The 14,161-nt window shown below is 38.6% G+C and overlaps 1 protein-coding gene across 1 annotated transcript in view; it reads right to left on the bottom strand.

Moving 5' to 3' along the window:
- Positions 1–14,161, bottom strand: part of LOC131344715 (ras-related protein Rab-26-like) — a 74,959-nt gene that overhangs the window by 4,895 nt on the left and 55,903 nt on the right. Inside the window, exons 6-7 of the mRNA XM_058377161.1 lie at positions 3,971–4,036; positions 3,182–3,238 (exon numbers count right to left, since the gene is read on the bottom strand). Of these exons, the coding sequence (XP_058233144.1) occupies positions 3,182–3,238; positions 3,971–4,036 (123 nt within the window). The remainder of the gene's footprint in view (positions 1–3,181; positions 3,239–3,970; positions 4,037–14,161) is intronic.

Here is a 14,161-nt window from a genome sequence, read left to right as displayed (position 1 = left end):
ATTTAATAAAAAAATGTGGAAAGAAATTAATCAAGTAGTGAAAAGCCACATACCAGAATGAACAAAATTCTGTTTGACATGTACCCATATAAAAAGTAATCTGACCATGTTTGAATGGCCTGTCTGCCCAAGTTGATGGTACCGCTTGTACACACCTATTATGTAGTTTAGATAATAAAGATCAAAATCTTTTCCTCTGGTTAACATGTACAAATGACAGTACACCCCATTACCTGCATTTTAGAATGGAGTTAGCAAATGCCCAAATTTAATTATAAACTCAGACCAAACTCAATGTAGACTATTCCTATACTTGCAATAATTATTAATGATATTGCAATTTGCTGAATAAGAGCCATTCTATTTAAAATGAAATGTTAAATGTTCTTTGATCAGTTAAGACAAAATGAAAAATGTTTGTAAATATGAAACTAAAAAGGTGATTTTAGTCCCTTTATGCTTTCACACCATCTCTTAGCATTTACACGCACACAACTTTAGGATGATTCCCATGACTGTGAAAACCTGTATGTCTAATACTAAAATAAATGTTATATCTAAGTTAAAAATGTATATTGCTTAAAACAAAGCACTGGCTATAATTGCAAGGTGTAGGAAATTTAGTTCACTGAAGAAGCCAGGTTAGATAACAAACTTGGGAATACATATTAACAATCGACTGTAGACAGATTACACAGCTAATCAATTTTTAATGGGGAAGCAAAGAAAAAACCCCACAATAACACTGTCTGAGTGCAGGAGAGAGAACAATAGCTCCACACAATCCCAGTTACATTCCTCAATTACCTGACACATTAAAATGAAAGTCACTAATGTGGATAATAAATTAACAATACTGTCAAAGCAGAAACTAAAATTACTTTTTTGCACAAGTCAAACGATAAGCAGAAATTAATGAAAAAAATACCCTAATAATAAACACCAAAACCATCATCTAAATATGGTTTGCATCATTCTCCATCCATTTGTCTTTAAATCCCACTCCTAGTAGTACATACTCTGGGCAGCTCATGCCCAGGACACTCCTTTGACCATGGGGAAATTAATACAATAACATTTATTTATTAGCAGACACTATTGTCTATTAACATCCAAAACGTATGTTCTATAAGATTTTTAGTGTTTATCTTTAGTCTTAGACGGTGTATTTATTTTTGACTGCTTCAGTGCGCCCATGTCAAAAATGTCTCTGAGCTTTAAATCTTAAACAGGCATTCATTCTTGTAGAAGAATTTAAATTTGCAATGGTCATCCCCCCTCAGAGGCTCACTGGCCCATGATGGTGTTCTTTAGATATTGCTACCTACAATGCATTTGCAGAAATGCATGCTGTTCCCCCAGCATCTGCCCTCAAGAAAAAAACAGATAAAAAAAATATGGTGCTAGCTCTGTGCCCCACAACTCCATTATATAAAATGCATTATAATAGTAAGATTTACCACACAATGGCACTCTTGTTTGTGAACACACACACACACACACAAATATGAAAATTAGATCATGTTAGGTTATAACCTGACAGAATGTTTGCCAAGTAATGTTCATGTGGATATATTTTTTGTCTTTTCTTTCTATCAGTTAGTTTTGACTGAAGACACCACAGACATAATTTTTCATAAGTATTATGATTGAAAATGTTTGTTCCTGGTCTTTACTGTAGTGTAAATAAAATCTGAAATTATATTTATATATTATAATTACAAAAATATAAAAACGAACACAACCAGAGGTTTAATGTATGTTTTGCATAATTTCTGCAGTATGGTATCACATACTATCATTTTAAAGAAGGGGAAAACTGTATTGGATAAAATACACGAATCGAATACGAAAGGTTGACGTCTATTTACATTAATATGTCAAGTTGCCTATTTACAGCACCATCCAATAGCATTTGTTATGATTTTTTTTAAAACAGTACTTTATAAATACTCAGATGAAACTCAAATAATAATAAATAATTCTGCTTTGATAAATAGTGTGTCATCTGACAACAGCCCTCTTGTTTCTCTAAAACAGAGCTTCCCAAATACATAGCAAAAGCTCCACGAACCCCCCCCAACCTCTTTGTTTAAAAAATACAGTATATTGATTAATAGTATAAAGATATATTTATACATATTTTTGTATATTAGATATATTTAATAAAGAAGATTGTCTCTTTGCACAAAATTATCAACATTTATTAACCAGTCTGTAAGAATTTCATGTGAATTATGAGAACTACCATAAAATATAATATTTTTATATGCTGGTGAAAATAAGATGATGTAAACATTCTTTACAAATATATTTAAATCCTTAACACTACATACTGTCTGCATACTATTTACAATTATATTGAATCAAAGTGTGTAACAGAAGCTTTTTATATTCTATTCTAAAATATTTTAATTATTTTAATATTTTGATTTAGCCTAGCTACGGCCCCCCTGCAATACCGCTACGGCCCACCAGGGGGCGGCGGCCCACAGTTTGGGAAGCACTGCTTTAAAACATGCTGAAGCTAATATTGAGCATTTCTTCTCTGTATTTATAGATGTGTACTCTTTTTTTAATGGCACATTTCAACTGTAATGTCATGCCACTGTAAATGCACACAAAATAAACAAGAATTATTTTAATTTCACACTTCAAAAGATATTTAGCACATAACAGTTTTTAGAACTACATTTATGAGTGTAGCCACCTACAATGAAATAATTTATTTGAAAACTATGACTGACTGACAAGTTCATTCATATCCTGCCACCCCTTAAACAGCAAAGTACTGGCAAATGGGGGGTCTCAGAAATGGCTCCAGAAAACTGAACATCAACATACTCTGTACTAAAATAACTGAGTACTTTTACATTTGTAAAAGCTATGGCATTTATTATGTTGCACTATACAAAGAGCTGAACCAAATACAGAATTTTGAGCTTGTCAAATCAAACATGCTTTCATATGTCTCTTCTTTCTAGCCCCCCTCACATCCTCCACAATGGCATGAAAACCTGCTAGTCAAGTGAGCCAGAGCACTCATAGGTGATAATATGTTAATAATGCTGCTTACATAGCAACTGTGCATGTAGATACATGATACCAAATCACAAAATGTCAGTTCCGATTGTTTTGGATTCAATTGTTTAGAGACCTTAAAACATGGTAACCAGCTCACCTTAGCTAGTCTTTCACCCTCCTCTCTCCTTACTGTTCTGTCATGAGAGGCATCAGCCTGTAGAAACATAGCTCTTTAGGACAAACAAACTCTCTTACAGCCTGGAAAAATAATGTTAATCATTGCTTATTACCAGATGTATACCAAATGCAACATGGGCATCTGGTTTTATGTTAATATAGGGGTGCAAAGTTGGTGTGACGAGGCAATTTTTCTTTTTACTATTATTTTCCTTCCATTTTAGCCAAAAACAGGCTAAAGAAACTCGAAAGCTTTTCTGTTGGTGGAAAAGGAAAGGCACTACTTACTTTACTTCACAAACTCGCATATCACGATAGAGCTACAAGCAGTGATTATCAGGGCACAAGACAATGGTTGGTTCTTGCCAAGAACTCACATAGAACTATGACGATCCCGTACATGAACATTAGGCATTTGGCTGAAGGCAGTGAAAAAATATTGGTAGCATAATTTTCCATACATTTGAGTGGTTGTGCCAAAATGTTCCATGTTTCATCTTTCCCATAAAGACTGACTGCTGTATTACAAACATAAGATGCTTTAACAAAGTACTACTTAACAATCCTACATCCAGGTTATTATAAGTGTTTTCTTTTTCTTTTCCTTGCACATTTCTATTTGTTTTTCACTGGAATTTTGTTGGTTGCTATAGCAGTGAAGAATAGGCATGATTTATCCTGCCTTCATTTTTTTTAATTACAAAAGGGTTTGTATAGCCTGAATATCCTCTGATTATTGAATAGAAGATGACTGTATTCATGCACACACCTTATTGCCCAGTATCATTAAGACCACATCTTGCCGAGCATACTCATGGATTTCTGTCAGCCAAGCCTGTATAAACAAGAAAGAAGGAGGAAAAAAACCACAATGTTAATAAAAGATATAAATAACACCCTTGAAAATAGCAGAAGCAAATAATACTGCAAAATAATCCAAAAGAATAATCAGCAATCACACCACCACCTTAATAACAATGCCATTACAGGCTTTTCCCATGGACCCACAAGCAATAATCCAGTCACATAACATTCAAATTGTTTAAACTGTAGACATGTTAATTGCCAAAATAACATCATTCATTTCAGATCCATATCTAAATGCTAAAATGGCCTGGATATGCCCCGAAAAACGCCCTGGATGGCTAGAGCATCACATTGCCTCTGCTGACTTTCTGTCTCCCCATAGTGCATCCTAGTGCAATTTCTTCTGCAGGCAAGTAACACACACACACACATACGCAGAGCCATCCACATTATGTAAAACATGAGTCATCAGACCAGGTCACCTCACCTTATTCTATTGCCTCATGGTCCAGTTCTGATGCACACATGCTCATGGTAGGTACTTTCGGTGGTGGACATGTCAGCATGGGCACTATGACAGGTTTGTAGCTACATAGCTAAAACTGCTCTGTGTGTTCTGATTCCTTTCTATCACAACCATCATTAACATTTTCTCGTCTTTCTCGTCTCGCCTGGACTCGTGAGGCTACCCTTTGTTACCCATGCATATCAATGAACCTTGGGTACACATGCACAAATATATATATATATATATATTTTTTTTTCAAAATGTTCTGTTACATAATGTGTTGTTTTCTTTATAAACACATAAACAGTTATCTGTAACATTACTTTTCCTAGGAATATTGTTTATATATATATATTGTTTTTTATACATATGCTTTTGTTCTGACTCAATAAGGCAGAAGCCATGTTAGGTTACCTAAAACTAGTCTAAGTGTGCTGAGCTTCATAAATCAGTAAATGGTTATAAAATTAGCTACATAAAAGGTACAGGCTATTTTTAGTACCCTTAAGTAGTAACAACAGGGCAACAACAACAGGCAGAGGATGTTTGGATGCTGTCAACCGACCTGACCCCCCCACCCCAGCCAACACACACACACACACTCACAGGTGGCTGGCATACTGTCATAGTATTTAGTATATTCACTTCTACTCTCTGGACCTGTTAGATCCATCCTGATGCCCTACTTCTGGATGGAGTCTCATCACTTTAAGGCTGCATACTGTGCTAATAATGGCCCCACATGGACTGCATGGAGATATATGTGACTGTTGTGGATTGAACCACTTGGACACCAGGGAAGTGGCTTTGAAATGCTGTTGCCGTCATCGGTTTTGTGTTTGGGTCTCTATCGTTGATGTCAATGTTATGTTAAAACTAATGAATTTACAAATTATGCTGATGCTCATACTTCTAAGTTGCTGGTTACACAATTGCATTTGACTAGATACGGTTATAGAAAGGCCATTATATATAATAGCACTCTCCGGTGTCACCCAGATGAGTATATATTGCCTTCTGAGTCTGGTTCCACTCAAGGTTTCTTCCTCAAACAGCCTCAGGGAGTTTTTCCTTACTACTATTGCCTCTGGCTTGCTCATTAGGAATAAATATATAATAGAACTTAAAATGTAATAATTTTTATTATGTTTTTATATTCCTGCAAAGCTGCTTAGTGATAATATCTACTGTTAAAAGTGCTATACAAAAAAAATTGAAATGAACTGAATTTAATTTAATTCTGTCTGTGACTATCAATGACACGGTAGCACAGTGGGAAGTATTTCCACCCCAGTCTGTGCACAATAAAATGTACACTGTACAAATAACAACAAACAGTGAGTACAAACCAAAATAGCAAAACCTATAGACATATGTAAACAGGGCTATGAAATGGACAGCAGCAAACAAAACACAGTGGAGCAAATCAAGGTGAAACTAGTGTTTAGCTAGTGTTAGTGCATAGTGAGACATGTGACAGGGAAACATGCAGCTATAAAATAAACAGTGTAACAACAACAACGAGAACAGAAAAGCATTCACACTACCATAAGCACACAGGTTTGAATCACGATGATGTCAGAGACATTCATGACCAGCAGCCAAGGGACGAAATTGTAGATTTCCCTTTGGGATGAATAAAGTAATAAACTATCTATCTATCAGGAGCACGAATGACCATGATAACTGACTGAAAGGAACAGCATTCTCACTTTTTCCTAGCAATCACAGAAGCACTAGACAATCTTTCTGAGAACATTTGTGAGAGATTTGTATGGGGATAAATCACTTTTCTCTGCTGCTGTGCAATGCACAGTTGGCTGGCTTAACCTGTCTCAAAAGAAGAAAAAAATATTTTTGTAGAAAAATAGGTGGAAATGAGCCAGTATAGCTTTATCTTTAAAATCACTACAGAGGATTGAGTGTTAAGTGAACAGAGATTAATCTTTGTAAACCTAATGAGTAATTATCAATATGGAAATACGGATTTAACAGACCACCATTAAAAAATACATCCACAAGGAATATACAGCAGATACTACAGACACTGCTGGGGTACACATCAAACTTTAATATTTTTCAGATACAGGAGATTTTTTTTCAGCATCAGTGTTTGAGTAACGTTTCCTATTCCAGCTGAAGAGAAGAAAATAGCTCAGTTTGCCTTTTATGAAAATCATGGTAGACTTGGATGTGGTAGATTCCATTCACGGCTGGGAGTCAAGGAAGGTGCAAAATTACCCATACTTTCTGGCTGAGAGGGATGGTATTCTCACATTCACTTGTCAATCTCCAGTTGTGGATCTGTGGGATGTGTTGGACAAACAAGTCCGATACATGGAGCCTCCACCTCGCAACTTACAGAACTTAAAGGATCTGCTGCTAACATCTTGGTGCCAGATACCATCTAGTGGGATCTAGTGGAGTCCATGCGTTGACGGGCCAGGACTGTTTTGGCAACAAAATAGAGACCAACACAATATTAGGCAGGTGGTCATAATTTTATGGCTGATTTGGAGGTCAGAACAACACCTCAAACTCTTTTTTGTGTTCATCAAACCATTCCTGAACCATTTTTGCCTTGTGGCATGGCACATTATCCTGCTGAATATAGCCTTAGCTCCCCACTTGCATCAATGAGCCTTGGCCGCCCACGACCCTGACGCCGGTTCACCACTCTACCTTCCTTGAACCACTTTTGATATATACTGACCACTGCAGACTGGGAACACCCCACAAGAGCTGCAGTTTTGGAGATGCTCTGATCCCAGTCATCTAGCCATAACAACTTGGCCTTTGTCAAATTCGCTCAACGCATTACGCTTGTCCATTTTTCCTGCTTCTAACACATCAACTTTGAGGAAAAAATCTTCACTTGCAGCCTAATATATCCCACCCACTAACAGGTGCCATGATGAGGAGATAATCAGTGTTATTTACTTTACCTGTCAGTGGTCATAATGTTATGACTACTCTGTGTGTATATGTATATATACATGAATGTATTCTTTAAAAACTCTACCTAAAAATGTCATCAGAAACCTTATTGGTATTCACATCATCCTCCCATGCCCAGGCTAAGGCAAACAGAAGATACTGTAAAATGTGAGAAAAACATGGACATGAATCATGACACCAGGTTTCTACAATCAGGAGGCTGTCAAAAGAAATTCATTCAAAATTGTCAAAATTAATGAATTTTCTCATTTAGAAAAAGCATAAAGCATCGTGATCAATAACCTGGAATTATACCCCAATTCAAATAGCCAAACCATTACAGCACTGAGAACAAATCACTCTATTCAGTCTGGTCAAAGGCCTTCACAGCATTCAGAGAAATGTCTGCTGCCTTTGAGTTCTTATGATGATCTCCCACCAAACCCCATTTAAGTATTCAGCTTGAGTATGGTGTTTTTTTTTTTTTTAAGTAACTGAATCAAGCAATTCAAAATGACCTGACCACTGTTAGCTGTCCAACACCAGGCCAAAATCTAATTTCCAGATCCAAGGAAAAGTTGTAGCACAGAAGTTGTGGTCATACCTACATAGGAGTAACATTCATGATATATATGAGTCAGTATTTAGGCCTCATCATAGCAGAAATACAGTGCTAGTTAAAATGGTAAATGACCTATAAATAAAATAAAATTCAATTGTTTGCCATTTGTGGCCTTCTAGTTTCCACCAATTGACTCTGCTGAAAATGCCAATGCTCAGCTGTTGTTACAAATGACACCATCATTCCACCTCCTACTATTGCACACACAGTCCTGACAACAGCCTAAGGATAGTTACCAGTATATTAGATACTGCTCTTTTGATTTCTCTCTCACTGGCACCATCATTCACAGCTCTTTTTGTGTTGTGTGATATCCTGTTTTCTGTTTCGGCACAACATAATATTAAACCTTTTTTCCACATTCAGTTTGACAATTTATTCAGTTATCTTCTTGTTATCTAAGCCAAAATTCCTTTATGTAGCAAGCAAAATCAGTAGGTCTTTATTTTTATGTTCATTAAAGCTGCCTTAACAGCATTAAGCTGCCTGAAATCAGTTTTGCACAAAGCACTACCTGGTTCAAGTGCATCAGCACTGCTGCTCCTCCCAACAGCTTCATTACTGTATTAAACAAACAACCTCCTTCATTATTGCATTTACTTAAAAAACAAGAAATATCTTTTACATTATAAGATGACAATGTTCATATATATATATATATATATATATATATATATATATATATATATATATATATATATATATATATATATATATATACACTATATTGCCAAAAGTATTCGCTCACCCATCCAAATAATCAGAATCAGGTGTTCCAATCACTTCCATGGCCACAGGTGTATAAAATCAAGCACCTAGGCATGCAGACTGTTTTTACAAACATTTGTGAAAGAATGGGTCGCTCTCAGGAGCTCAGTGAATTCCAGCGTGGAACTGTGATAGGATGCCACCTGTGCAACAAATCCAGTCGTGAAATTTCCTCGCTCCTAAATATTCCACAGTCAACTGTCAGCTGTATTATAAGAACGTGGAAGTGTTTGGGAACGACAGCAACTCAGCCACGAAGTGGTAGGCCACATAAACTGACGGAGCAGGGTCAGCGGATGCTGAGGCGCATAGTGCGAAGAGGTCGCCAACTTTCTGCAGAGTCAGTCGCTACAGACCTCCAAACTTCATGTGGCCTTCAGATTAGCTCAAGAACAGTGCGCAGAGAGCTTCATGGAATGGGTTTCCATGGCCGAGCAGCTGCATCCAAGCCATACATCACCAAGTGCAATGCAAAGCATCGGATGCAGTGGTGTAAAGCACGCCGCCACTGGACTCTAGAGCAGTGGAGACGCGTTCTCTAGAGTGACGAATTGCGCTTCTCCATCTGGCAATCTGATGGACGAGTCTGGGTTTGGCGGTTGCCAGGAGAACGGTACTTGTCTGACTGCATTGTGCCAAGTGTAAAGTTTGGTGGAGGGGGGATTTATGGTGTGGGGTTGTTTTTCAGGAGCTGGGCTTGGCCCCTTAGTTCCAGTGAAAGGAACTCTCAATGCTTCAGCATACCAAGACATTTTGGACAATTCCATGCTCCCAACTTTGTGGGAACAGTTTGGAGCTGGCCCCTTCCTCTTCCAACATGACTGTGCACCAGTGCACAAAGCAAGGTCCATAAAGACATGGATGACAGAGTCTGGTGTGGAGGAACTTGACTGGCCTGCACAGAGTCCTGACCTCAACCCGATAGAACACCTTTGGGATGAATTAGAGCGGAGACTGAGAGCCAGACCTTCTCGTCCAACATCAGTGTGTGACCTCACAAATGCGCTTCTGGAAGAATGATCAAAAATTCCCATAAACACACTCCTAAACCTTGTGGACAGCCTTCCCAGAAGAGTTGAAGCTGTTATAGCTGCAAAGGGTGGACCGACGTCATATTGAACCCTATGGATTAGGAATGGGATGTCACTTAAGTTCATATGCGAGTCAAGGCAGGTGAGCGAATACTTTTGGCAATATAGTGTATATATACAATTAGTCTACTCATGAGCATAATGTATACATAAATATACTCTGCTTACATTAAAAGAGCGAAAGACAAAATATACTAAAATTAATATTGTAGCTTAATTGTATAGGTGCATGCAGTATGTGATAGAATGTGAAGTCATGTGTTATATGTCTGAAGCTATCATTATTCATTTTTCCCATTCTGGCCAATTTGCATCAGTCTTCCTGAAGTGTAGACCAATTAAATGAGTACACTTGCAATATGTTCGATCATCACACATAATGTCTCAATGGATTTGTTGTCTAAGAACTTAATCTCAGATTCCTGTTCTTGGCCAACAGGAGTTGAATGCAATGTGGTCTTCTGCTATTGTAGTCCATCTACCAGGCTTGGTTTCAAATTCAAATTCAAATTTTATTTATCACATACGAAATCATACACGACATGTAGTGAAATGCTTTTTATGACTGTCCTTCGTTTTGAAGAAAGAAGAATAGAGAAAATTTAAAGTGTGTGGACATGAAAAATACAAGGATATAGATAAAATATTTAGAGAAAAATAGGAAAAATAAAAACTAACATACTAGAAATTAAAGACATAATAAATTATGAAAATTCAATAGTTATTGGATATGCATACACAAATATATATGTGACTATAATATAATATAATATAATATAATATAATATAATATAATATAATATAATATAATATAATATAATATAATATAATATAATATAATATAATATGTATAAATATATATATAACATAGAAAAATACAATATGTACATATATATGGTGTGGATTTCTACAACCTTACTACAGTTGTAAAGATTGATTTTTTGAATGGACAGTAATTTTGGGCATCCACTGCGCATTCCACTTCATCCCTAAGGTGTTCAGTGTAAAACAGGCTTTGTGCAAACCACTTGAGTTCTTTGACCACAACATTGGTAAACCTTGTCTTTATCGACATAACTCAGGTATGTAGGGGATGTTTATTCCATCACCTGGGTGCCAGAACAGTGAAGTGACCACACACTAGCTTAAATCAGCTAGGAAACTAGTATGTAAATGGCGTCAAACTAAATTGGCAATATTTCAGTTAACGTGGAAGGAAAGCCTTTAAGCTTTCAATGTATAGTTTTTCTTAGGAGCAGATTTGTAAGGCTCACGAGCATAGCGGATCTAATCAGCAAGAACGACGAGTCAGCATACAGAGAAAAGGTGCAACAACTAATAGCCTGGTGTAAAGCCAACAACCTGTCCCTGAACGTCGACAAGACTAAAGAGATGGTTGTTGACTTCAGGAGAGCACAGAGTGACCATTCTCCGCTGTTCATCGATGGATCCTCTGTGGAGATCATAAAGAGCACCAAATTCCTTGGTGTTCATCTGGCAGAGAACCTCACCTGGTCACACAACACCAGCTCCATCACCAAGAAAGCCAAGCAGCACCTCTACTTCCTGAGGAGGCTGAGGAAAGCCCATCTCCTTCCCCCCATCCTGACTGTGTTCTACAGAGGGACCATCAAGAGCATCCTGAGCAGCTGCATCACTGCCTGGTTTGGGAACTGCACCGACCCTTCAGTGGATAATGAGGACAGCTGAAAAGATCACTCACCGTCACAAACAGACTGTGTAACAGTCTCTTCCCTCAAGCCATCAGGCTCCTCAACACCCAGGACTGAACTGTACAAAACTCTTTCTCTCTCTCTCGCTCTCTATCTCTCTCTCTCTCTCTCACACACACACACACACACTCTCTCTCTCTCACACACACACACACACACTCTCTCTCACCTGTGTGAACAGACTTATATTGTTCATTACTTATTGCACTACCTCAGCCCGTATATTTCATCTGCTGCTATGTTTATGTTTATTTCTGCTTGCACTACCTCTACCGCTGCTACTATGTTTTTGCACAATGCGTGTTGTCAGGCCGTTTTATATTATATATATATATATATATATGTATATATTTACACTATATTGCCAAATACTCGCATATGAACTTAAGTGACATCGCATTCCTAATCCATAGGGTTCAATATGACGTCGGTCCACGCTTTGCAGCTATAACAGCTTCAACTCTTCTGGGAAGGCTGTCCACAAGGTTTAGGAGTGTGTTTATGGGAATTTTTGACCATTCTTCCAGAAGCGCATTTGTGAGGTCACACACTGATGTTGGACGAGAAGGCCTGGCTCTCAGTCTCCGCTCTAATTCATCCCAAAGGTGTTCTATCGGGTTGAGGTCGGGACTCTGTGCAGGCCAGTCAAGTTCATCCACACCAGACTCTGTCATCCATGTCTTTATGGACCTTGCTTTGTGCACTGGTGCACAGTCATGTTGGAAGAGGAAGGGGCCAGCTCCAAACTGTTCCCACAAAGTTGGGAGCATGGAATTGTCCAAAATGTCTTGGTATGCTGAAGCATTGAGAGTTCCTTTCACTGGAACTAAGGGGCCAAGCCCAGCTCCTGAAAAACAACCCCACACCATAATCCCCCCTCCACCAAACTTTACACTTGGCACAATGCAGTCAGACAAGTACCGTTCTCCTGGCAACCGCCAAACCCAGACTCGTCCATCAGATTGCCAGATGGAGAAGCGCGATTCGTCACTCCAGAGAACGCGTCTCCACTGCTCTAGAGTCCAGTGGCGGCGTGCTTTACACCACTGCATCCGACGCTTTGCATTGCACTTGGTGATGTATGGCTTGGATGCAGCTGCTCGGCCATGGAAACCCATTCCATGAAGCTCTCTGCACACTGTTCTTGAGCTAATCTGAAGGCCACATGAAGTTTGGAGGTCTGTAGCGATTGACTCTGCAGAAAGTTGGCGACCTCTTCGCACTATGCGCCTCAGCATCCGCTGACCCCGCTCCGTCAGTTTACGTGGCCTACCACTTCGTGGCTGAGTTGCTGTCGTTCCCAAACACTTCCATGTTCTTATAATACAGCTGACAGTTGACTGTGGAATATTTAGGAGCGAGGAAATTTCACGACTGGATTTGTTGCACAGGTGGCATCCTATCACAGTTCCACGCTGGAATTCACTGAGCTCCTGAGAGCGACCCATTCTTTCACAAATGTTTGTAAAAATAGTCTGCATGCCTAGGTGCATGATTTTATACACCTGTGGCCATGGAAGTGATTGGAACACCTGATTCTGATTATTTGGATGGGTGAGCGAATACTTTTGGCAATATAGTGTATATATATATACATATATATATATATATATATATATTACATCATTTCATTTTAATTTAATTGCACATGTTCTCTTTCAGCACTATGTGTCTGTTTTTGTGTTGTTTTTTTTTTACTTATTTTTTCTGCATTGTCCTGTCTTTGCTCTGTTTGCACCTAGTTGCACACTTTATGTGGCTAGGACAAACTTCTGTCCTAGCTCTGTGTTGGTGTTTTTTTGTGTTTGAACTTTATGTTGTATGTTTATGTATCACCAGGGTCGTGGGGAAATGTTGTTTCATTTCACTATGTACTGCGTCAGCTATATGTGGTTGAAATGACAATAAAAGCTTCTTGAATCTTGAATCTTCAGACCACATCTCCATAGAGATGACTCCATCCTACAGACCTCTCATCTGCAGAACACAACCATCCTTCAGAACTGTCCAAGTATGGAGAGAGGGGTCTACCTCACAGCTGCAGGACTGTTTTGAAAACACAGGCTGGGAGTTGTTTGCACAGAGTGCAGACCTGGAGGAATATAGTTCATCCGTTTTGGCCTACATAGCCTTCTGCACCGACACCATGCTAACCACCAAGACCATCAAGGTGTTTCCCAACCAGAAACCATGGCTTGACAGGAATGTGCGCTCTCTGCTGAAGGCGAGAGATGTTGCCTACTGGTCAGAGGACAGACTGGCTTATAGTAATACCTGGAGAGAGCTGAAAAAGGGCATCAAAGAAGCCAAGCAGAGATATCAGCAGCGGATCGAGGGCCACTTCATAAAAAACAATCCCTGCAGCATGTGGAAGGGTATCAAAGCCATAACAGACTATAAGAGCAGCACCCCACTGACCACCCATGACACTACACTTCCTGACACCCTGAATGAGTTTTTTTGCATGCTTTGATAATCAGACCAGCCAGGGGGA

This window comes from Hemibagrus wyckioides, linkage group LG02 (genome assembly GCF_019097595.1).
Source record: "Hemibagrus wyckioides isolate EC202008001 linkage group LG02, SWU_Hwy_1.0, whole genome shotgun sequence".
NCBI lineage: Eukaryota > Metazoa > Chordata > Actinopteri > Siluriformes > Bagridae > Hemibagrus > Hemibagrus wyckioides.
This window is presented reverse-complemented; position numbering and strand designations above follow the sequence as displayed.